This window comes from Pseudorca crassidens, chromosome 18, assembly GCF_039906515.1.
Source record: "Pseudorca crassidens isolate mPseCra1 chromosome 18, mPseCra1.hap1, whole genome shotgun sequence".
Lineage (NCBI taxonomy): Eukaryota > Metazoa > Chordata > Mammalia > Artiodactyla > Delphinidae > Pseudorca > Pseudorca crassidens.
This window is the reverse complement of record NC_090313.1, coordinates 79,976,972-80,003,765: the sequence shown is the minus strand read 5'-3', so window position 1 is coordinate 80,003,765 and position 26,794 is coordinate 79,976,972. Positions and strand designations below refer to the sequence as shown.

The following is a 26,794-nucleotide window of genomic DNA, read 5'->3' as shown; positions in this document are numbered from 1 at the left end:
AGAATGCAAAGTAGATCAGCCACAATTTCAAAGAATGGAGGGAGAAAGGAGAGTATATGTGAGAAGCTGAATCAACCTCCTGTTGTCACATTGGTATTAACTAAGAGTAAGTACTTCAAATAAGTTGGGGAAAAGAGGTTACTAACAATATCAGTTTAACATTAGAACAACATTCATATTTTATGCAGACAAATCAGTAAAAATAGTAAAATGAAATTAACTGTATGTGGTGGTGGTATAGCCTCGCAGAGAGGAACTTTCTCAAGTGACTTTAAAACACAATAAGTTGACTGTACATGCTTACCAAAATATATCCTAAGGACAAGAAATAACTGCCCCCCCAAGTCAGCTGTTTTTATTAATCCCAAAGTTGGTTGTAGTGTTACTGAAACTGTTGTGTGTGTTTTGTGGGATAATTCAAAATAGTAATTATGTTACATATCATTAAGAACAGTTGTTAGATGGTAAAAATGTAAGATTAAGGTTGATTTACCTTGTACTCCTGATTTTGAATTCATAGTATCAGTAGAAACTGATAAGGTATTTTAATTATAAAAAAACATGTTATTTAGCCTTGTAACATGAAGGACCCAGTAGCAATGAGCCATGCTGGTGCACAAATTGTGGTCTCCAAATACCATTTCCCACTAAAAGAATTTAGTGCTCTTTGGGAAAATGTCTGATTCCAGGTCTTGGGAAGGAAATACACAGTGTGAGCCTAGAATATCTTGACCTAGCAAAAAGCAAGAAAGCTATAAATAAATAGATGGATGGATAGATAGATTATGACAACAGGACTCAGTAGCCAACCTGAATAAACTTCCACTGACCAAAGATGGGACAGTTTGAACAGCAGTAGGATGATTATTATGTTGTATCAAAGCATTTGATATGTTTAAGTCTCTAAATTCATAAAGTGATTTTTTAAAAAAAACATCACTTTTAGAGGATTCTAGGGAACTAGTTCATTATTCTGAAAATTGGTAAATAAGGGAAATGAGCACTTGTTTTTCCTGTACAGTCTGTGTCTTGAGATATCAATTAGGTGGTAAGGGAAAGTTGTTCTTCATAAGCATTCCTTCTAACAAAGGAAGAATGATATCATTGGAATACCACCATTTTACAACTCTTACATACTAAGGGATCTAGACATGATTGTTGGTGGCTGCTAACATCACAAAAGAGAATCAGACATTATGTACCTCCTGAGGGAAGTACACAGCACCATCTCTGAATAGTACTGCTGAAAAAAGAAATAGGCGAACCTGAATCTGATCGAGACTCTAGACCTAACTATGAATTTAAAGGAAATACAAGAGATGGATGAACATGTTAAGCACCATGAGAATGCAGTCAGCTAAATTTAGACCATTGAAACTGCAAACCAACTCTGTTTATTCAACAGAAAATTACAAGGGAAAGAGATGGAAGGGGCACTAATGATACATATTGCCCATTCATGATGTATGGATTTTGTTTACCAATTCAGACTGTTTTGAAACATCAGGAAAAAAACACCATCTGAATAGTTGATCTTAAGAAATTATTAATTTTTAATGTGACAACAGTACTGTGGTTGTGTTTATTTAAAAAGATTTAGTTTGGGGGCTTCCCTGGTGGCGCAGTGGTTGAGAGTCCGCCTGCCGATGCAGGGGACGCGGGTTCGTGCCCCGGTCCGGGAAGATCCCACATGCCGCGGAGCGGCTGGGCCCGTGAGCCATGGCCGCTGAGCCTGCGCGTCCGGAGCCTGTGCTCCGCAACGGGAGAGGCCACAACAGTGAGAGGCCCGCGTACCGCAAAAAAAAAAAAAAAGATTTAGTTTTGGAAATGCAAGCTAAAATATTTTCAAATGAAATAATGTTAAATCTGGGACTTAAAAATAATTAGGGGCTTCCCTGGTGACACAGTGGTTAAGAATCTGTCTGCCAATGCAAGGGACACGGGTTCGATTCCTGGTCCGGGAAGATCCCACATGCTGCGGAGCAGCTGAGCCCGTGTACCACAACTACTGAGCCTGTGCTCTAGAGCCTGTGCGCCACAACTACTGAGCCCACGTGCAACAACTACCCGTGCTCTGCAACAAGAGAAGCCATCGCAATGAGAAGCTCGTGCACCACAACAAAGAGCCCCCACTCGCTGCAACTAGAGAAGCCCTCGTGCAGCAACGAAGACCCAGCTCAGACATACATACATACATACATACATACACACATAAATATTAAAAAAAATAATCAGGGATGGGAGTGAATACATGGGAATATGATGAAATAGAATTGGTCGTGTATTGACAATTGTCAAAGCTGAATGATAGATGAGATTTATTATATTCTCTTTGCTTTTGAATATGTTTGAAAACTATAATTGAAAAACAAATTGAAAATTTTTAAAGGTAAATTCACCAGATATTTTTTATTATATAAGTTTCAGCTGTACAGCATTATAATTTGACATTTGTATTCACTGCAAAGTGATCACACCACAAGCCTAGTTACCATCCATCACCGTTATAATTGACACCCTTCACCCTTTGCACCCATCTCGCAACTCCCTTCCCCTCTGGTAACCACTAATATGATTTCTGTATGTATGAGTTTGTTTCTCTTTTGTTTGTTGGTTGGTTTTTTAGATTCCACATATGAATGAAATCATGTGGTATTTGGCTTTCTCAGTCTGGCTTATTTCATTTAGCATAATATCTTCAGGGTTCATCCATGTTGTTAGAAATGTCAAGATTGCATTTTTTTTTTTATGGCTGAGTAGTATTCAGTTGTGTGTATATCACATCTCCTTTATCCATTATTCCATTTTATGGATCCTTAGGTTGCTTCCATATCTTGGCTGTTGTAAATAGTGCTGCAGTTCACATAGGGGTGCAGATATCTTTTTTTTTTTTTTTTTTTTTTTTTTTTTGCGGTACGCGGGCCTTTCACTGTTGCGGCCTCTCCCGTTGCGGAGCAACAGGCTCCGGACGCGCAGGCTCAGCGGCCATGGCTCACGGGCCCAGCCGCTCCGCGGCATGTGGGATCTTCCCGGACCAGGGCACGAACCCGCATCCCCTGCATCGGCAGGCGGACTCTTAACCACTGCGCCACCAGGGAAGCCCTTAGATATCTTTTTGAATTAGTGTTTTCAGGTTCTTCTGGTGAATACCCAAAAGTGGAATAGCTGGGTTATATAGTAGTTATTTTTTTGAGGAACCTCCATACTGTTTTCCAGTAGTGCTGTACCAATTTACATTCCCACCAACAGTGCAGGAAGGTTCCCTTTTCTCCACATCTTTGCCCACACTTTTTATTGGTTGTCTTTCTGATAACAGGCATTCTAACAGATGTGAGGTGATACCTTCTTGTGGTTTTGATTTGCATTTTCTTAATAATTACTGATGTTGAACATCTTTTCATATATTTGTTGGCCATCTGTATGTCTTCTTTGGAAAAATGTCTATTCAAATCCTCTGCCCATTTTTTAATGAGGCTGTTTGGGGATTTTTGTTGTTGGGTTGTATACGTTCATTATAATTTTGGATATTAACACCTTACTGGATACGTGATTTGCAGAATATCTTCTCTCATTCAGTAAGTTGCCTTTTCATTTTGATGGTGGTTTCCTTTGCTGTGCAGAAGCTTTTTAGTTTGATGCAGTCCCATTTGTTGATTTACTTTCCCTTGCCTTTGGCGTCAGATCCACAGAAATTGCTAAGCCTGAGGTTAGTGAGGATACTGCCTATGTTTTCTTCTAGGAATTTTATAGTTCAGTTCTTACATTCAAGTCTTTAATTCTTTTGGGGTTAATTTTTGTGCTTAAGATAGTGGTCTAGTGGTCTTTTTCATGTGGCTGTTCAGTTTTCCCAGCACCATTTATTGAAGAGACTATCCTTTCTCCATTGTATGTTCTTTGCTCCCTTGTTATAAAATAATTTTCCATATATGTGTGGGTTTATTACTGAACTCTCTATTATGTTCATTGATTTATGTGTCTGCTCGTGTGCCAGTACCATACTGTTTTGATTACTGTAGCTTTGTAGTATAGTTGGAAATCAGAGAGTGTGATACCTCCAGCTTTGTTCTTCTTTCTCTAGATTGTTTTTTGGACATTCGGGATCTTTTGTGGTTCCATACAAATTTTAGAATTACTTGTTCTAGGACTTCTAATACTATGTTGAATGAAAGTGATGAGAGTGGGCATCCTTGTCTTGTTCCTAATCTTAGAGGAAAAGCTTTCAGCTTCTCACCATTGAGTGTGATGTTAGTTATGGGTTTGTCATATATGCCCTTTATTATGTTGAAATACACTCTCCCTGTACCCACTTTGTTGAGAGTTTTTATCATAAATCGGTGTTAAATTTTGTCAAATGCTTTTTCTGCATCTATTGAGATGGATTATATGGTTTTATCCTTCATCCTGTTACTGTATGTACCACGTTGATTAATTTGTGGGTGCTGAGCCATCCTTACACTGCTGGAATAAATCCACTTGATCGTGATATGTGACCCTTTTAATGTATTGTTTGCTAATATTTTGTTGACGATCTTTACATCTATGTTCATCAGAAATACTGACCTGCAATTTTCTTTTCTTGTGGTGTCCTTGTATGGTTTTGGTGTCAGGGAAATACTGGCTTCATAAAATGTGTTCAGAAGGTTTCTCTCCTCTTCAGTTTTTTGGAAGAGTTTGAGAATTCTTCAAAACATTTTTCTTTGAATGTTTGGTAGAATTCACCAGTGAAGTTGTCTACTCCTGGGCTTTTGTTAGTTGGGAGATTTTTTTATTACTGTTTCAATTCCCTTGCTAGTAATGAGTCTATTCACTATTTCTTCAGGATTCAGTTGCTAAGATTGTGTGGTTCCAGAAATTTATCCATTTCTCCTAGGTTGTCCATTTTGTTGGCATATAATTGTTAATAGTCTCTTACGATCCTTTGTATTTCTGTGGTATCAGTTGTTAACATCCCCTCTTTTATTTCTGATTTTATTTATTTGAGTCTTCTCTCTTTTTTTCCCTTGGTGAGTCTAGCTAAAGTTTTGTTGATTTTGCTTATCTTTTCAAAGAGGCAGTTCTTAGTTTTGTTGGCCATTTCTATTGGGGTTTTTTTTGCGGTGGGGGGGTCTCTATTTCATTTATTTCTGCTCTGATCTTTATTATTTCCTCCCTGCTACTAATTTTGGGTTTTGTTTATTCTTCTTTTTCTAGTTCCTTTAGGTGTAAAGTTGGTTTGTTTGAGATTTTTGTTTCTTGAGGTAGGCCTAATTGCCGTGAACTTCCCTCTTGGAGCTGCTTTTGCTGTGTCTTGTAGATTTTTGGTATGTTGTATTTCTGTTTTCATTTGTCACTAGCTATTTGATTTCTCCAGTGACCTATTGGGTGTGCAGTAGCATGTTGTTTAATCTCCACGTTCTTGTGGTTTTCCCCATTTTTTTCCCTTGTGATTGATTTATAGTTTCATACCATTGTGGTTGGAGAAGATGCTTGATACGATTTCATTTTTCTGAATTTATTCAGACGTGTTTTGTAAACTAACATGTCATCTACCCTGGAGTATGTTACATGTGCACTTGAGAAGAATGTGTATTCTGCTGCTTTTGGATGGAATGTTCTGCATATATGTTAAGTCCATGTGATCTAACGTGTTATTTAAATCTGCTGTTTCCTTACGTTTTTGGTCTGGATGATCTATCCATTGGTGCAAGTGGGGTGTTAATGTCCCTTACCTTTATAGTATTGCTTTCAATTTCTCCCTTTAAGTCCGTCAATGTTTGCTTTATATATTTTGGTGCTCCTGTGTTGGGTGCATATACACTTATAAATGTTACATCTTCTTGCTGGATTGACTCCTTTATCATTATGTAATGCTCTTCTTTGTCTTTTATTACAATCTTTGTTTTAAAGTCTCTTTTGCCTGATATGAGTATAGGTACTCCAGCTTTCTTTTTATTTCCATTTGCATGGAATTCTTTTTTTATAACTTCACTCTCAGTCTGTGTGTGTACTTTCTTCTGATTAATTTTACTACTTTTATCTTTTAACCTTCATGCTAGCTTTATAAGTGATTGATCCACTACTTTTGTTATACCATCTTCAGTGAGATTTTTACTTTTGTATGTTTTCTTATTATTAATTAGTGCCATTTCTTTTCAGCTTAAAGAAATCCCTTTAACATTTCTTGTAGGGCTGGTTTAGTGATGACAAACTCCTTTAACTTTTGCTTATCTGGGAAACTCTTAATCTCTCCTTCAATTCTGAATGAAAACATTGCTGGGTAGAGAATTCTTAGTTGGAAGTTTTTTTCTTTCAGCACTTTGAATAGTCATGCCGCTCCCATCTGGCCTTTAAAGTTGCTGCTGAAAAATTTGCTCATTGCCTCATGGGGATTCCCGTGTACATAACAAGTTGTTTTTCTCTTGCTGCTTTTAGGATTTTCTCTTTATCCTTAACTTTTACCATTTTAATTATAGTGTGTCTTGATGTGATCCTTTGGGTTCATCTTATTAGAACTCTCTTGGGCTTCCTGGACCTGGGTGTCTGTTTCCTTCCTCAGATTAGGGAAGTTTTAGCCACTATTTCTTCAAATAATTTTTCTGGTCCTTTCTTTCTTTCTTTGTTGTCTTCATCTTCTGGGTCTCCTATAATGCAAATGTTTATTCCACTTGTTGTCTCCAAAGTTTCTTATCTTCACTTTTTTTTTTTTTTTCCCATTTTGCTGCTCTGTCTGGGTGAGTTCCACTGCTTTGTCTTCTGCCTGCTGATTCGCTCTTTGTCTTCATCCTGTGTGCGGTTGAAGCCCTCTAGGGCATTTTTCATTCAGTTACAACTTCTGTTTGGTTCTTTCTTATATTTTCTGTCTCTTTGTTGAAGTTCTCATGGTGTTCATCCATTCTTCTCCTGCGTTTGGTGAGCATCTTTATGATGATGACTTTTCAGTCTTTACCAGGTCCGTTGCTTATCTCTGTTTTGTTTAGTTCTTTTTCTGAGGTTTTAATCTGTTTTTTTGGTTGGAACATATTCCTCTGTCTCCTCTTTTTGCCTAATTCTCTGTTTGTTCATATATATTAGATAAATCAGCTCTCTCTTCCAGTCTTGAAAGAGTGGCCTTACTTAGGAGATGCTCAGTGGGACTCAGGGGTACAATCCTGCCTGGTGGCCACAGCCTGGCACTCAAGGGGTGTCCCCTCTGTGGGCTCTGTGTGCCCTCCTCTTGTGGCAGGGCAGCGGCTGCTGTGGGGTGCTGGTGGGCAGGGCTGTTGCTTGCATGGCTGTGAGGCCCAGCTGAGGCTCGGGTGGGCAGGACTCTCAGCAGGGCAGACCCGTTAGTGCTAATAGGTTAGAGGGAGAATTTCAGTGCTAGTGATAGCAAGGTAGCCTGAGATCACAAAAAAAGGCACCTGCTAGTGTCTCAGTCCCTAGGGGGCATCCCAGCTGGTTTCTCCCTCTCCAGCAAACGCTTTAAGATTTAGTAAGTGGGTCCTCTTCGTGTGTGGCCCATGCCCTTTTCAATCTGGTGTTTTTGCACTTGTTTTTAGGTTGGGTGAGTTTGGGCACAGGCCCTTTAAGGGCAGGTTTTTCTGTTTACTACCAAGCAGGGCCCTCTGGGACTCCCTGGCACAAAGACTTTCTGTGTCCCCCATTTCTTTGATTACAGGAAATAGCTTTCATTCAGCCTCCATGACCTGAGTTACAATGGGCAGATTCAAACTGTTGTTAATTAGGGAAGGGAGGGGATGCGAGACCAGGGAAAAACAGTCAAGAGAAACAGTAGTGCAGCCTTGGGGAGGGTCCTGGTTCCCCATCAGTGGATAAACAACAATATCTTTGAGCTGTTTTGGAGATACTGAAACCCCCTCCAGGTGGGAGAAGTTAACGATGAATGATAGTATGCTGCCCACAAGCATGTAGACCCCAGACCAGTTGGAACCAGTGAAGGTTGATGATGCTGACGCTGACATATGTCTCTACCAACCCATCAGAAGAATGTCCATGTGATCACGCCTTCTTTGAACGATTTTTTTTTTTTTTTTTGGGCTGCATCAGGTCTTCATTGCTGCATGTCGGCTTTTCTCTAGTTGTGGCGGGCAGGGGCTACTCTTCGTTGCAGTGCACAGACTTCTCATTGTGGCTTCTCTTGTTGTGGAGCACGGGCTCTAGGTGTGTGGGCTTCAGTAGTTGTGGCACACGAGCTCAGTAGTTGTGGCTCGCAGGCTCTAGAACGCAGGCTTAGTAGTTGTGGCACACGGGCTTAGTTGTTCCACTGCATGTGGGATCTTCCTGGACCAGGGCTCGAACCTGTGTCCCATGCATTGGCAGGTGGATTCTTAACCACTGCACCATCAGGAAAGCCCCGAACCATTACTATAAAACTTCTCACTGTCCTCTCCAAGTTGGAACACATAGTTTTTCGAGGCAGTAGCCCTCTGTTTCCCCCTTTGCTTGGCAAAGTAATAAAGCTATCCTTTTCTACTTCACCCAAAACTCTGTCTCCAAGATTCAGTTCAGCACCAGTGTACAGAGAAGCTGAGCTTTCAGCATCATGTTCTCTGCAGTTCTGTAGTTTTCCTGGTCATATTTCCTATTGGTTTTCAAAGCCAGGTGTTCCGGGGACTCTGTCCTGTACAGGATCTAGAGGTCGTGATGCCAAGTGAAGGGTATTTCCTATACTCAAAAAAATGGGAGACACAAAGTTTTTGTGCCCAGGAGCCCTACAGGGCCCTGCTCAGTATCAGTTGGCATGCCTCATGTAGAGCTCAGCTCTCTCCCTCCTTTGTGGTCCCTCCTGATTCTGGATCGCTGCAGCTGGGGCGTGGGTCTTTCCTTGGCGAGAATGTGTCTCTGTCTCTCCTCCCTATCTTGATGCTGTCCTTTTCCCTTTGTTGTGGAGGCTCTGTTCATTGATAGAACAGAATTCTGTCAGTCCCTTAATTGTACCCAGTATTGTAGAGCAGCAGTCCCCAACCTTTTTGGCACCAGGGACCAGTTTCATGGAAGACAATTTTTCCATGGATGGAGTGTGTAGTGGGGGGTATATTTCAGGTGGTAATGCGAGCGATGGTTCAGGTGGTAACACGAGAGCGATGGGCAGCGGCAGATGACACTTTGCTTGCTCGCCCGCCACTCACCTCCTGCTGTGCAGCCCGGTTCCTAACAGACCGTGGACCAGTCCACACCCTGGGGGCTGGGGACCCCTCTTGTAGAGAATGCATTCCTATTGACACCTTGAATTATGTCTTATGGACTGTAATGGAATACCACTGTTTCAGGAGTCTAATAATAGCTAACCTTAAGCATGTCTAGACCCTGTATTAATTGCCTTAACAGGCATTATTTTACTTAATTATCATAGCAGACCTTTAAGCTATAGATAAAAAGTATTATTTAAAGATAAGGAAATTGAGTCTTCAAGAGGTTAAATATTTTATAATCCAGAGTAATACATCAAACTGTTGAACTAGGATTATTAAAGTTCTGATTCTGGAACCAGAGTTCTAACCACTATGCTTTACTACCCTTCTGAGAAATCTTTTTTATAGATTTCTTTTTATTGTGGTAAAATATACATTAACATAAAATTTATCATTTTTAAGTGTACAGTTCCATGGCTTTAAGTAATGGAACCTTTACCACTGTCCATCTCCAGAACTTTTCTATCTTTCTCAACTGAAACACAAAGTTTTATGGATACATGCCATAGATTTTTTGAAATGTTGTGAATACTTTCAGATGTTCAAAAGGTAATATTTTAAAGTGTGTATTCTTAATAAATCATAGGAAAACCTTAATGATGCTTGTATGCTAATAATAATAATTATTATTTATTTATTATAAATAAAAAACGATAACTAATTCAAGGTGTCACTGATAATATAAGCTTCTTAGCTCATAGAAACACTGTTTGGGCTTCTTAATAAATAGTTTTACTAAATCCTATTTGGTCAAACTACATACACAGTTGATTTCTTTTTTTTTTTTTTTTTTTTTTTTGGCGGTACGCGGGCCTCTCACTGTTGTGGCCTCTCCTGTTGCGGAGCGCAGGCTCAGCAGCCATGGCTCACGGGCCCAGCCGCTCCGTGGCATGTAGGATCCTCCCGGACCGGGGCACGAACCTGTGTCCCCTGCATCAGCAGGCGGACTCTCAACCACTGTGCCACCAGGGAAGCCCCACAGTTGATTTCTTTAGTTCACTCATATAAACCATTCAGTGTGAAAAGATTGGCCACATTGCTTATTTACTCAGAGGATGGGGCAGCGCTAATGAAACTCCACATCTAGAAGCCTTTTCTAGAGAGCCTTCAGAGCCTGCAGTATTTACTTATAATCTCTTTAGTGGTACTAGTTCTTTATTCTTTGGGGGTGGATTTGATGGTTAGAAACATCTAAAGTCACTCAGTTTCGACTTTGCAAACGAAAATAGATGATGAAGTTGATACTCTGCTCTTCATTGATTTGTCAAATATTTATTGAACACTTTTTACCATGATTATTAAAAATAAATTTTCTAAAAATAATTGAGGCTAATATTCATGGGTAGTAATACAAATTAGCTTTAAATTGCAGAAAAAATCTTCCAAAAATATTTGGGCAGAGAAATCATCATTACAAAGGGACTGTTTGTATTTCCATTAAATATTTTTGGTGTGCCTTCTGTGAGCTGGGCACTATGCTAGGCATTGGAGATATGATGGACATAACACATACAACACATAATATACAGATGACCCTTAACTCAGGTTTGAACTGCACGGGTCCTCTTATACATAAATGGTAAATACATACTATGGCACTACATGTCCGTGGTTGGTTGTATCTGGATGCAGAACTACAGATATGCAGGGCCAATTGTGAAGTTACACACAGGTTTCTGACTGCACGGGGGGTCAGCACCCCTAACCCCCACATCGTTCAAGAATCAAATGTGTGTACACATAACACAAAATACACCATCCCTGCTCTCTGAGTTTATAGTGTAGTTAGCATATATGAAATGTATATACTAGCTTTAAAAAACTTAAAACACATCTACTTTTTTAAGAGTTCTCAGTGTAGCTTCAGAACAGATGTACATAAATAACTTAGCATGTAATTTGGGCCGTAGCTAGAATAGAGGGATGAATAAAAGGCTATGAAAATGGGGAAGAAAATTGTGAGAATAATACAAAGCCATGTTTAAATTGACTTCTCACTACATATGTAGTTGGTTGAAATATATTTTTATATGATGGTTCTTTTATGTTTCTATATCCTATGCTATTTGTTATAAAACAAGTTGTCATTTTTTGTTTTAGACCAGCTGGTGGGAGTGACAAATGGACAGCAACAGCCTGTGACTGTCTCTCGTTTTACCTCACTGGAGCCGTAGCAACCATCGTCATACAAGTGTGTGAACAGGTACAGTAGATGTGTACTGGTTATTTCATTGACATTTTCTACAAAAGCATTTATTTTGTTGAGAAAATAATAGTAAGCTATTTGGATTTTTTTTTTTGGCTGCGTGGCATGTGGGATCTTAGTTCCCCAACCAGGGATCGAACCTGTGCCCCCTGTAGTGGAAGCGTGGAGTCCTAACCACTGAACTGTCAAGGAATTCCCTATTTGGATATTTTTTTGCATCATTTTTTTTGGTCTTCAAGTTATCACGCCTGTTTGGGAATTCGCTGGCAGTCCAGTGGTTAGCACTCCATGCTTTCACTGCCAAGGGCCCAGGTTCTGTTCTTGGTTGGGGAACTAAGATCCTGCAAGCCACACGACCTGGCCAATAAAGAACACTGTAACGCCTGTTTCATAATAGATACGTACTGTAAATGATTATATGAGTGAATCAAAACATTTCTAAACTAATATTCTTGAGTTGATAATTTGCATATTAAAAACCAGAAGGTATGTATGCTAGAGTGCAGTTCTGGAGCCTTTGATATTCTTTACGAATTGGTAGTTAGGCTTCTAGTGAAATCATATTAACTGTACATCATAAAAGGTGTTTGTATGAGTGCCGATTTGAGAAGAGGATACATATATAGGACATGTCCTTTCAGAACACTAAGAAATATTCCTTGTCTCCTTAACTTTTTTCTAATTTGATACATTTTATTGCATTAATGATTAGAATTTTCTTGTAAGTCTTTCCATGTTAATTTTTTCTTTGTGTACTTCCCCCATTTTTATAATAACGTATAAAACAGAATATATGTTTTGTAGTTCTTTCTTTGGCTTTTCACAGCAGAAGAAAGGCACACCTGTGAAAATATATTTTAGTTCTATAATTACAAAGAATTCAGGAGAATAGAGAACTTGTAATTGAGGATGTTTTCCTCCCTCCCCAATCTGGGATGGAAAACACAGTTTTCAGTCGTCCTTTTTTCTCCTCCGCTTGGTATTTTTCCCCTGGACAGTGAAGTCTTCCTGATAGACTTCACAAAACAACTGTCTTTCTCTGATGACTGTCTTCCATGCTGTTTTCTCTCTGATATGTTCCGATATCAAAATTACTTGTTTGGGAATTTTTCTTTCTGGCATGGAGAAATGTGGAGGGAATACCTGTGAAAAGTGTAATGTTTATACGAAGTTGCGTTTTTGTGTCTCATATTTACTCTGCTCTTAAATCACTGCAGGAAAACAACACAACATGGCCATTACCTGTGAAAATTTTCTGCAGAGATAAAGAAGGAGGGTTTGTTGATGTCTCCAAATATTTGATTAAAAGGGGTTTGGCTTTGAGAGAAACGAGGTATAGACTATTTTTTTAAAACAGCATTTTGTGATGGAGGCTTCTTATGTGCCTGTGTAAATGTTCGTATCTGTGTGTGCTCAGACATGAATTGCCTCTTGTTTGCTCTTAAAAATGATTTATAACCTAATCCTGAGGAGCCAGCTTAGAAGTAAATTCATTCAGAATTGCTAAATGTTTAAATCCCTAGACATTTTTGCTTTTATACTTCCCCCTTTGCTCTGGCATTTATCAGTACATTTTAAACTAAAGGAAAAGAGAATTACACAGTGGGTACCAGATCTGAACCCTTTGGCCTCATTTGCTTAAGCAGAAATGTTTAAGCTTTATGTTGGAAATTCTGGTAGGTATATACCAAAATATATTTGTGTGATATAGGTAGCAAATGAGTAGAAATGGGTAGCCAAAAAAGTAATTGAACAATATTTACATGTAAAGATCCTTTCAGATACTAAATTTGGGGTTTAAATACCTTTGATCCAAGGGGAGAAGGATCAGGATATCACTGTAACTCTAGTTTCCTCTTTATCTTTTTCCTTCTAGAGGTAGAGGTATATTAGAATTGCAGATACATGTTCCAAGTGGTCACCTTCTACCATACGTGGCCAGATCTCTTTTTTTTATCTTAGATTATTATACCTTACCTTATTTGGATCAGGACCCCAATCTTGATGAAATGGAAGGAGAATGAGAGATCAGAAATAATACGGAACCCGAGGTAGTTGGCCAGGTGTGGTAGATGCTGACTTCACTGCCTGGGCCTTGGCAGTTAGCCAGGCTCTGCATCTAGTCCTGCATTCACTGACTTCAGGCTAACACAGTTCCTCGCTGAAAGAAATGTTAAAGTGAAAAATGCTGGGCAAGTTTATATTAACTAACAATATCTGCCACTAATTTAATGTTCTTTTCTACTTTTCTGGCACTAAAACTACTACCTCAAGGCTGGGAGTGATGAGGGAGCGGTGTTAGTTGAGGAATTATGCAGCTATTATCTTATCAGTGCTCATTTCCTTTTGAAAGAAAGAAAATACAGGAAAGTGGAAGAAACAAAAATCTGCCATCATTTTTCTAAGATAAAAATGTTAATATTTCCTTCTAGGGTTTTTTATAGGCATTTTTTTTAATTGGAAGGGAATAACAGGAAGTAAAGCAATTATGAATGAATATAGCATGTGTTACCACTAACACTTAATATCTGAATAGTATGGAAAAACTGTATTTTTTAAGGGACTCATTATCTTTGTATTATTTTATGAATGTTGATAACTTGCCACATGTATGATCTGTCTTTGGGCTAAACTAGAATCAGCTTGAAGCTGTTGTATTTCCCAATAACACCTGGTTAATTGTATGATACTTGGGATATACTTAATAGATTTTAAGAGAGAATAGCGTGTAAATATGGGATAGTAATTTAATGCATTTAAGTGAAATTATATTGCTTTATTATCATCAAGCTCATGCATAATTTAAAATAATTTTCGTTATAACTTAAAGTATGCTCATTTTTATGTAACAAATTAGACTAGGATATCCTAGATTAATTAGACTAGACTGATCCTTCAAGTATATTTGAAGGATTCTTTTTATATTGTTTTCCCAGAATTTTTTTATTTGCTCATGGTTAGATATATTCTTTTTTGCATGTTACAGAACTAATAAATTACATAACAACCATTCATTATCCCAGAAGTCTCTGGAAATCCCACTGGTACAAGGAGAGTCAGTGGTTACTAAGTGTATTAAAATTAACTCTGACCCTGACAAAAAAGCTGCTGATATTCTCAGTGAACACGAGGTGTCTGAATTTAAGGAGAAAATTCTAGAACCAAGAACCACTGGATGCTATAAACCACCAGCTATTCCTAACCAGAAAGTATTTGAGGCAGTAGTCAGCTGCATTGGTGATGATGGAACTATATTTGTGGTACCTAAATTATCAGGTAAGATCTTTCACATTATGCAGTATTCTGTACAAGTGGTCGCTTTTACTACTAGAGAATTTTAATTGGAAGGGAATATCTCTAGTAAAATACACATGGATTGAAATTCCTTGGGCAGATATTTAACCTTTCTGAACCTCTTTTTCACTGAGTTGTTGTGAGGTTTGAATGAAATAATGCATGAAAAGTGCTTTGCACAATGCCTAGCACATGAAAATCATTTATTGAGACATTGGGAATGGATAAACATTGGGCCTAAGATAAGCATGGTTATCCAGTTATACAAGTTTGGAGGCTCTCTAAGAAAAAAGAATACAAATGTTTATATTCATTTAAAAGTGAGAAAAGAAGTCACAACAAATGACTGGAGAGTCAGGGCCATTTGAGATTCAGGTCCTTCCTGAGATCTCTTTAGCTTATGTACTAATGCTTCCTTTCTACAACCTGAGTGTGTCCAGGACACTTGATGACTCACAGCAGCTCTAGCTTTCACGGGACTTAAGCTCCATTAGCTTCATAGTAAGTCCACCTACGGATAGGGGTATGGGGGCTACGAATTTGTTGAAATTTTTGTCTCATGTGTTGATCTGCTAAATACTGTTTTTTAATTTGAAAACCAGACTAAATCTGTGTAATTGGCTATTCTAGAAGTGAGTAGTGTTTCAGACTTGTAGCAACAGTACTTAATCCAGAAACTTTGCTTGACGTGTGTAAATAATCATAGCTAGAACTGGTTGCCAGATGCCTTACTTCCAATCTCCTGCAATACTGATAATGTGGGCTAGCACTATTACACCCAGTTTACAGAAGAACAGACTGAGGCTTATGCCCAGGAGCTTGCAACTAAAGTAGTAGAACTGTTACAGGAACTGACACCAGAGCTTGCCCTCTCTGGCATCAGTTATGGGCATATAAATTTACTGTGGAAATAATGAGCCAGTTAGCAGGAAGTAGCAATATTAGAATTTTAATATTATACCCGCAGCACTATGCTGTATCTAAGCATCAAATAACAAAGAGCTTTTAATGATTCTTGCACTTCCAAGATAATGCTTGTGTTTGTAACCATAGATCAGAATAATAATTTACATGTTGTTAGTCAGTAGTATGTTTCGAAACATATTGAAGCTATTGACTAAATTAGATTTTTATTAAAGCTCTATTATGTGGGGAGTGATTTTTAATTCCTTTTAATGTTATCTAAGTGATGAAGTTACTAAAGTTTGATGATGACTTCATTTGAAAATGGTAGGGAATTTTTCCTAAATGCTTTCTATTTTTAATAATTTCTTCAGAATTTGAACTAATAAAAATGATGAATGAAATTCAGAGTAATTTAAAATGCCTTGGTCTTTTGGAGCCTTATTTCTGGAGAAAGGGAGAAGCTTGTGCAGTAAGGGGGTCAGATACTTTGTGGTATCGAGGCAAAGTAATGGAAGTCATTGGCGGCACTATCAGGGTGAGTCTGAAATTCTTTTGTGACTATTTTAATGCTAAGTGCTATAACATTAAGAGGTCTTTCAAGTTCAGATACATGAAATTTTGATTAAAACATCTTTTAATGAGTTCATTCATGTAGGAGAATCACTTAGATGCATTATATATTTATTTGTAATAAGAATTCCTCTTTTTATTTTCAAGTATATTTATTAACCTGAATAGCAAAAGAATATTTCCAGATAGGGATTTTTACCACTGAAACTTTAATGGTACCACTTATTTGTGATTGGCAGCCTTATTTGTGTGCATGGTGCTAAATAAAACAACTTATTTTCCAGTATATTCTATATCTCCTTAGTAAATTTGTTTACGGGACCCCCTAGTTTACCCTTTCACATTAGGGTTAATTTACTCTTTCCGGAATACTAAGAATAGTACTTGAGTTTCATCTGAAATCTTCAGAAAGAGCTGCATACAGTTGACCCTTGAACAGCACTAGGGCTGGGGAGACGACACTCTCTGTAGCTGACCTGAGTATAATTTATATCATTCTTCCAAGTCCACGGTTCTGTGTCGCGGATTCAGTCAGCTGTCGATCATGTAGTGCTGTAGTAGGTTTTTACTGAAAAAAATCCATGTGGAAGTGGACCCTCATAGTTTAAACCCGTGTTGTTCAAGGGTCAACTGTACTTTGAAAATATGTGTATATAAAAATATAGATGGAAAATGCCTCCATTTACATTGTACTTTAAGTATAGCAATGAAATCAAGAGACATTCAGCCTGTGAAGATTTTGGTTTTAGGAGGGGAGGGAAAATTAAGAAGAAAAGTCTTTTGTTAATACTTGAACAGGAGATTATTATCTATTTGATGATGATACCTGACAATAACGTAGCACTTCAGGTTTCTAAGCTTTTTTCACATATGCGTGTTTGTATTTTCTTATTCGTTTCCAACTATCATAGATGTAGATTACTATTCCCATTTTACCAGTAAGAAAATTGAAATTTATGTTCAGTGATGTGTCTGAGGTCAGCATGTCAGTGGGTGGTGGTACTAGAATTCATATCTAAGCATCTGATTCCAAAATTTCTGATCTAAGCCTTGTGCTTTTTGTGCTGGAATACAGACTTTACAGGGTTTTGTGGGTTTTTTTCCTGGAAGGTATCTTTTATTTTTATTTTTTAAAATTTTTATTGCAGTATAGTTGATTTACAGTGTTGTGTTAGCTTCAGGTATACAGCAAAGTGATTTAGTTATACATATACATTTATTTATTTTCATAGGTTTTTAAAAAAAATTTTATTTATTCAATTTATTTATTTTTGGCTGTGTCGGGTCTTTGTTGCTGCACATGGGGTTTCTCTAGTTGGCCGCGAGTGGGGACTACTCTTTGTTGAGGTGTGCGGGCTTCTTACTGTGGTGGCTTCTCTTGTTGCAGAACACAGGCTCTAGGCGCGTGGGCTTCAGTAATTGCAGCACGCAGGCTCAGTAGTTGTGGCTCGTGGTCTCTAGAGCACAGGCTCAGTAGTTGTAGCGCACGGAGCTTAGTTGCTCTGCAGCATGTGGGATCTTCCCAGACCAGGGACTGAACCCATGTCCCCTGCATCGGCAGGTGGATTCTCAACCACTGCGCCACCATGGAAGCCCTTCATAGATTTTTTTTTTTTTTTGCGGTACGCGGGCCTCTCACCGTCGTGGTCTCTCCTGTTGCGGAGCACAGGCTCCGGACGCACAAGCTCAGCGGCCATGGCTCACGGGCCCAGCCGCTCCATGGCATGTGGGATCTTCCCGGACTGGGGCACGAACCTGTGTCCCCGACATCGGCAGGCGGACTCTCAACCACTGCGCCACCAGGGAAGCCCCTTCATAGGTTTTTAATAGAAGTACGATGGTTTCAAATTTTGGGTTACTATTTAGGTATATGGATACTCAACAGATTCATGTGTTTATATGCAAATGAGTCTATTTTCACATACATTTGAATTGTTCAGATAACTTTTTTAATCTAAAAGTAAATTGAAATTCAATTTTCATTAAGTTATTAAATTCATAATCTTTACATATATAGGATCCAAATAAGATAGTGGTGAACTATATTTTTTTCATACTTTCTAATATCTCTTTTTTAAATTTGAGAGTATTTTGATATTTTAATCATCATTTTTAATCATTTTCCTATGCATTTCAAGTATACACAATAAATTTTTCATTCCTTAACCTGATATCTTTCAAGGTTATCCTGTGATCCACATTAAGAAATAGACATTACATGTAACTGTACGTACCCTAACTACCTGTGAAGTACTCAGATAATTTTTATTCAATTCTATTTCATTTTTTTAATGCTGACTGCCAAGACAGCCCAATTAAACAGTGATATGTTCATTTCATTAAGTTGGGGTAACAGAAGTAACTTATTGACATTCCTTATTCTTGAAACAATTTAGAAACTGAATAATCAAAATTAAATAAAGCATTTTTAAAAATGGACTGTTGAGGACTTCTAGTTTCTGGTTCCACATTTAAGAAGCTTTGAAGTTGCCACACCATCCTAACAGCAAGTAAAAAGCTGAACAAACTGAAAAATCTGTAACTCTTCTTGTATCTGTAAGAGAGGGAGTACAAAGGGCAAACCACTGCCCCAACAGTTAGAGAGTCAGGTGAATATAGGGAGTCACAGCTTATGGGAGCAGAGACTGATGACCAGAACTCTAATGGAAGAATTGCTGGAATTTTTTTTTTTTTTTTTTTTTTGCTGCACCACATGGCTTATGGGATCTTAGTTCCCCAACTGGGGTTGAACCCGGGCCCTCGGCAGTGAGAGCCTAGAGTCTTAACCATTGGACTGCCAGGGAATTCCCAAGAATTGCTGGAATTTAGTGTGGACAACTCTGAGAGGCAAAAACTCCAGGGAACCCAGTCATCAGAAGGTTCCACACGGTTCTGTGAGATTTATCTCCAAGAGCTTGACCAGGTTCTCACATAAATATCAGAGATGCTTCCAGCAGAGGAAGGAGAAAAGGAACCATTTTGAAATATGCTAGAGCATTCTGTTTTTCTTAATAAGGCCTGCACTCAGGAGACAGTAGTTAAGCAGGGCCTAAGCATCTGGGGTATTACCAGAGCCTAATCAACCTGGGGGAAAGGAAATTACCCAATTCCAGTTAACTCTAGCTTTCCACATGGGAAAAAGACCCAACTCCAGCTCACTATATAATCCTTTCCCACTTTAGGGAGTAGAGCAAAAAACTGAGAAACACTTGTGAAGTTCACAGTCTGAAAGCATAGTCTCAGTGAAAGACTGAGACGTAATCATAAGACTATAGAACATTTCCCCTCCCGCCACACCTTCCTACCACATTACTGAAGGCCCATTTATAGCAGTTCCTTTTACACAGTACATATCTGGCTATCAAGAAAAAACTACAAAACAGTATGATATTGGCATAAAAAAAAGATGCATAGATCAGTGGAATAGAATAGACAGCCTAGAAATAAACCTATGCACATGTGAACAATTAATTTATGACAAAGCCAAGAATATACAATGGGGATAGGACAGTCTCTTCAATAAATGGTGTTGGGAAAACTGGACAGCCACATGCAAAAGAATGAAACTAGACCACTGTCTTAAACAGTACACACAAATTAACTCAAAATAGATTATAGGGCTTCCCTGGTGGCGCAGTGGTTGAGAGTCCGCCTGCCGATGCAGGGGACACGGGTTTGTGCCCCGGTCCGGGAGGATCCCACATGCTGCGGAGCGGCTGGGTCCGTGAGCCATGGCCGCTGAGCCTGCGCGTCCAGAGCCTGTGCTTCGCAACGGGAGAGGCCACAACAGTGAGAGGCCCGTGTACCACAAAAAAAAAAAAAAAAGAGTAGCTATAATGATTTCAGAACAGATTCAAAGCAAGGAAGGTTATCAAGGAAAAAGGGCATTACATAATGAAAAAGGGTCAGTTTTCCAAGAAGACATAAAATTCTGAATGTCTTAATAAATTCTTAACATGGCCCTAAGAACAGAGAGTCAAACTACGTGAGGCAAAAACTAGTAGAACTGCAAGGAGAAATAGGTGTATCCACTATCATAGTTGGAGACTTCCAACACCCCCCCCAAATCAGAAATGGACAGATCCAACTGGCAGAAAATCAGTAAGGACATAACTGAATTCAGCAACAACATCATCAACTGCATATAATTAGCATCTATAGAATTATTCCTCCAACAACAGCAAGATACACATTGTTAAGCTCACATGGAATATTCACCAAGATAGACCACATTCTGGGCTGTAAAACACACCTTAAATTTAAAAGAATAGGAATCAGTGTTTGCTGTCAGACCACAATAGAGTTAAACTAGAAATCAGTAAGAGAAAGACAACTGGAAAATCCCAAAATGCATGGAGATTTAACAGCAAACTTCTAAATAACTCATGGGTCAAAGAAGAAATCTCAAGAGAAATATTAAAATATTTTGAACTAAATGAAAATAACTTACAAAATTTATGAGATGCAGCTAAAGCAGTTCTGAGGGGAAAATTCATTGCATTGAATGCACACACGCACACACACACACACACACACACACACACACATATATAATAAAAGAAGGAAAGTCTAAAATCAGTTATCTATGTTTCTACCTTAGAAAATTAGAAAAAGAAAAAAAAAGCCAAAGTAAGCAGAAGAAAAGAAATAGTAAGAGCTCCTGACCAGGTAGAGCTGAAAACAGGAATTCAAGGGAAAAAAATTAATGAGATTTAAAGTTGGTTCGTGGAAAAGTTTGATAAAATCGATAACCCTCTGGCCTGGCTAGCCAAGAAAAAAAAAAGAAAAACGACACAAATTACTAATATCAGAAATAAAAGGGATATCAATACAGATTTAATGAACACTGAAAGATAAAGGAATACTGTGAACAAGTATACCCACACATTGGATAACCTAGATGGACTAGACCACGTACCGCAAAAAAAAAAAAAAAAAAAAAAAAAAGCAAGAGACTCATCAAAAAGCTCTTGGAACTAGTAAGCAATTACAGGAAGATTGCAGAATATAAGGTTAATATACATAACTCAATTTCTTTCTCATATACTAGCAGTGAACAGATGGAATTGGAAATAAAAAACAATACCATTTTACGTTAGCACCCCCAAAACAAAAAGGTGTAAATCTAACAAAATATATACAAAGATATATAAGAGGAAAACTGCAGAACTCTGATGAACAAAATCAAAGAACAAAATTAATGGAGCAACACTCTGTTCTTGGATAGGAAGACTCGATGTCAAGATGTCAGGTCTTTTCAACTGTATTTATGGATTCAGTGCAATCCTAGTCAAAATTCCAGCAAGTTATTTTGTGGATATCAGCAAACTTTATTCTTAAGTTTATATGGAGAGACAAAAGAGTCAGGATAGACAACACAATATTGAAGGAGAAGAACAAAGTTAAAGGACTGACAACGCTAGGCTTCAAGACTTAGTATAAAGTTAACCGAGACAGTGTGGTATTGGCAAAGCAAAATACAAATAGATCAGTGGAATAGACTAGAGAACACAGAAATAAACCCACATAAATATAGTCAATGATCTTTGACAAAGGAGCAGTGGCAATGCAACTGAGCAAAGATAGTCTCCTCAGCAAATGGTGCTGGAACAATGGAACATCCACATGCAAAAAAATCTAGACACAGATTTCACACCTTCCATAAAAATCATCTCGAAATGGACTACAGACCTAAATGTAAAACATAAAACTGTAAGACTCCTAGAAAGACAACATAGAAACATAGATGACCTTTAATATGGCAATGACTTTTTAGATACAGCACCAAAGACATGACCCATGAAAGAAATAAGGTACAAGCTGGACTTCATTAAAATTAAAAACTTCTCCTCTGCAAAAGACAATGTCAGGATAATGAGAAAACAAGCTAAACACTGGGAGAAAATATTTGCAAAATACACATCTGATAAAGGACTGTTATCCAAAATATACAAAGAACTCTTAAAATTTAACAGTAAGAAAACAAGCCAATTTAAAAAATGGACCACAGACCTTAACAGATACCTCACCAAAGGAGACATACAGATGGCAAATAAGGATATGAAAAGAAGTTCCACATCATATGTCACCAGGGAAATGCAAGTTAATACAAGATAGCACTACACATATACTAGAATGGCCAAAATTTGGAACACTGACGACACCAAATGCTGGTGAGGATATGGAGCAACTGAAACCCTCCACTGCTGGTGGGAGCGCACAGTGGTACATCCACTTTGGCAGACAGTTTGGTGGTTTCTCAACAACTAAATCTACTCTTAACATATGATCCAGCAGTCGCACTCCTTGGTATTGTTGACCTGAAATAAACAGACTGCCAGATACTTCTCCAGCAAAGTTGGGTTTATTCAGGATCAGCAGAGAATTACAATTCAGGGTCTGCAGGAACGTGCAAGTTCCTGCAAAGCAAGGAAAGGAGAACACGTTTATAGAGAAAAAAAGGAAGTGGGTATGGCTCTAGTAAACAAAGAGTCCGTGGCTTTTCATTGGCTGAGTCCTTCCCAGGAAAGAAGAAGAGTCTGTATTCCTCCTGTTGGGCTCTGCTATCATCAAAGGACATGGAGCTCCCCCTTTCTGATCTCCCAACTCTGTTTAAGTGAGGTTTCTGTTTATTAAATTTTTACAGTATTTACCCAAAGGAGTTGAAAACATGTCCACACAAAAACCTGTTTATAAGAGCTTTATTCATAATTGCCAAACTTGGAGGCACCCAAGATGTCCCTCAGTAGGTGAACGGATAAATAAGCTTGTAGTGCATTCATACAATGCAATATTATTCAGTGCTAAAAAGAAATGAGCTATCAAGCCATGAAAAGCCATGGACGAACCTTAAATGTATATCACTAAGTGAAAGCAAGTCTGAAAAGGCTACATATACTGTATGACTCCAACTATATGACCTTCTAGAAAACGCAAAATATGGAGATAGTAAAAAGATGTTTGCCAGGGGTTGCAGGGAGGGAGGACAGAGGATTTTTAGGGCAATGAAAACACCCTTTGTTTTCACAGAGCATCTTTATACATTTGTCAGTCCCACAGGGTGTACATCACCAAGTGAACCCTAACGTAATCTATATGGACCTTGATTTTGACGTATCCATGTAGGTTCATGATTATAACAAATTACCACTGTGGTGCAGGATGTTACAGTGAGGGAGGCTGGGGTGTGAGGGAAATCTCTGTACCTTTCTCTAAATTTTGCTGTGAACCCAAAGTTCTTTAAAAAATGAAGTCTTTAGAAAGTTATTTTACAAAATTTGAGGAACATTGGATGACTTAAAAACAAGTTTCTTTCTCATAGGACTTCTCAGAACCTTTATTATGCAGTGTGATTCTCCAGGAAGGAAACATTACATGCAGTTTCCCAAACTGTGAAACTGAGGAATACTGAGAAATGTTCTTTTATTAAATGGAAATCAGGACTTCTAAAATACTTGGAAAAACAAAAGAAAAATTTTAAACATCCTCCAAAAAATTGATTATTCTCAAGAAAAGAAAAAGCTTTTGTTCATTTGTAAGAAAACCTTTTGACAGTGAGGTTTGATACAGTATGGGATGAGGAAATACAGTGTTACTTTTTTTCTAGAGATTTTTTAAATCCAGATTTATATCTCCTTCTAGAATGTCTTTTCTTTTTTATTCTCTTTAATACCAGGGAGTCCTTTCTGTCCCCTAGTTTTTAGTAGTATGTTTTAATTATGAACTTTGTCCTGTTTCAGGTACAATATTTAGATCACGGATTCACTGAGAAGATTCCACAGTGTCATCTTTACCCTATTTTGCTATATCCTGATACACCCCAACTTTGTATTCCTTGTCAGCTCTATAATACCATACCTGTGAGTAAACAGGGATTTATAGGATGATTAATTTTAAAATACTGTCTTTATTAACAATAGTTTTCTAGAAATTAGAATGTAAGATGAAATCCCTTTCAGTGCAACAAAAATAATATTTAGAAATAAGCTTACAAAGATAGCTAAAGGGCCTTTAGGAAGAAAATGACAGAATTATACTGAAGGATATAAAAATATCTGAATAAGTTAAGAGAGATAATGTCTTCATAGATGGGAATTTTGTTTGGAATTGTTAATTTTTAGTTACGGTTCAAATAAAATTTCAAGAAATTTGAAGCTGGATCAGAGAAGGGAATGGTATATTAATTATCTCTTGCTATATAACAAATTAAGCTTAAAATTTAGTGGTCTAAATCGACAATAAGCTTTTTAAAAATTTCATACAGTTTCTGTGGCTCAGGCATTGGGAACAGCTTAGCTGGGTGTTTTGGCTCAGGGTCCCTGATGACTCTGCAGCCAAGATGTGCACCAGAAATGCAATAACCCAAAGGACTGACTGGGCTGAAGAACCTGCTTCCAGATGCTCACGTACAGGGCGCTGGCAGGAAGCTGGGCCTCCTCGTGGGCTTTTGGCAGGAGGCTCCAATTTCCTGGCCAAGTGAACCTCTTAACACATAAGACGTAATAGTCACTGCTCCTTAATAAATACACATTGTAGTCAGTATACAAGCACTGCTTTGGCATATTGGCCTCTTTTAAAAGTTTTATGATGCTTTGTTTTTAGTGCAGGTTTATCTTTTTAAAGCATAAAATGCTTTAAGAGAGTAACATGGGGAGAAGCTGAGACAAATTATTAGTTTCTTAAGATCATTTTTATCATATACCCATGATATTCTCTGAAAACTGCCTATATATTTTGTCCTTCTCTCTAGTGTTATCTGTTTATGGCTACTTTTGTGTATCTTCATTTACTTCCTGCTTTTATTTTGTGAAAGAATCTGAGTTTATTAATCCCAAATAGGTCGGGAATGTCTGGCAACCAGATGCAGTAGAACTCCTTCAGGAACTGCTTTCAAAGAGAGAGGTGGAAGTTCACATTATGGTAATTTGTATTTAAAGCATATATCATTGGGACTTCCCTGGGAGTCCAGTCGTTAAGACTTTGCCTTCCGATGCAGGGGCTGTGGGTTTGATCCCTGGTCGGGGAGCTAGGATCCCACATGCCTCTCGGCCAAGGGACCAAAAAACAGAAGCAATATTGTAACAAATTCAATAAAGACTTTAAAAATGGTTCACATCAAAAAATCTTAAAACAACCAACTTCAAAAAAAAATTAAAAATAAAGCATATATCATTGATTTAGTTAATTAGCCATAAAGTGTTACAGGTAATATAATTTGAGGGATTTTTTTTATGAAGAACTATGTTCCTGTGTGATTATCAGTTACTCGTTAACATAAAAGAAGTTACCACTTTGGTTCCTAGGCTCATTTTAAATAAAACTAATTTTGAGCAAGTTCCTGAGAACTTCCATAAGCAAGTAACTTGGAAGATTCCTTATTAACAACTTATTTTGACACAAGGAGAGTACTAAGGAAGTAGAGATGTTTATAAACACATGGTAGTTTTCAGGATGGTGCTGTGTGTGTAGCACTGTGTTAGGTGCAGGTAATTCCCGTCCTCAAGGGCCCTGTCTAGTTAGTGAAACAGTGAGACACAAGACAAAACCCTAAAGACTTAACACCACAACTTGCTGAGAGCCAGGCAGCTGGTAAAAAGACTGAGTGTAATAGGAATGTAGGAATGGGAGTTGATGAAGTGCTCCTGACCAGGTAGGTGCGGAGACAGAAATGGGAAATGCATCTGCTAGAACAGTAGAAGTTTTGGGAGGAGCAGCAGTGCGAATAGGGTTTAAGAGAAGTAGACGTCAGGCAGGAGGCCCCGCTGGGGGTTCTTGAGCAGTGAGGCAGTGAGAAGATTCTCCTGGAGCTGTGTTGGAGGGTTCAGGCAGAAAGATAGAAAAACTTTAAGGAAGTGTTTCTGTATGAAAGGTGTGATGGCAGGCTAATAAAGACCTAAAAAGAGCCACAGACGCACTTAAATAAGAAAGTGGAGAAGCCTCTCTGCCTCTGGTTATTCACTGCCTCTGTGGACAGTCACGGAAGTCCTGCAGAGATGGGAACCGTTCAGGTTATCCAGGTGGCTTTCTTTACTGCTTAGCTTATTAGCCTAGGAAAACAGTGTGGCGTATACCAAGGTACTGGATTTCTCAGAAACCATGCCTGTGCCTGCCCTTGCAGCCCTGCTGCCGTAGCGGACCTTCCCCAGAAGTGTTCCTCCTACCTTACGTGCTCATGGCACGGACCCGGTGCCTCTTACCTGCTGGGCTCTGTCCTGGGCCTGCAGGCGCAGCAAGAGCCGAATAGAAGCTCCTGCCTCCGTTGAGCTTCCATTTTAGTGATGGGAAGTAAAATGAAAAAAAAATATATATATATATGATATGTTAAATAGTAGTGCTGGCTAGAAAAATGAATTCGGAAAGGCTGATAAGGAGAGGTGGGTGGGGGAGGAGATAACATTTTAAATACAGTGGTCAGAGAAGACATCCCTTAAAAAATAAAATTTGATTGAGACTTCCGAGTGGTGAGAGGACACACCACGCCGTTACCAGATCAGTGCAGAGAGCCGCAGGGCAGGAGACGCCTGGAGTATCCAAGGAGCAGACGGACGGACGGAGGTGGGAGGCCACCTGTGAGAGGTGCAGTTGTCGCTGCGCGGAGGTGGATGTGATCTGACCTCACAATCTACTGTTTTCACTTTGCACTGGTGAA

General features: G+C 38.5%; 1 protein-coding gene across 4 annotated transcripts in view; it reads left to right on the top strand.

Moving 5' to 3' along the window:
- Positions 1-26,794, top strand: part of RNF17 (ring finger protein 17) — a 110,846-nt gene that overhangs the window by 72,434 nt on the left and 11,618 nt on the right. For 3 of the 4 annotated variants that reach the window (XM_067713865.1, XM_067713864.1, XM_067713867.1), the window contains 6 exons: positions 11,271-11,373; positions 12,594-12,709; positions 14,363-14,652; positions 15,948-16,111; positions 23,886-24,005; positions 24,985-25,065. In XM_067713865.1, coding sequence (XP_067569966.1) covers positions 11,271-11,373; positions 12,594-12,709; positions 14,363-14,652; positions 15,948-16,111; positions 23,886-24,005; positions 24,985-25,065 — 874 coding nt within the window. The remainder of the gene's footprint in view (positions 1-11,270; positions 11,374-12,593; positions 12,710-14,362; positions 14,653-15,947; positions 16,112-23,885; positions 24,006-24,984; positions 25,066-26,794) is intronic. The other variant, XM_067713866.1, reaches the window with a different exon arrangement.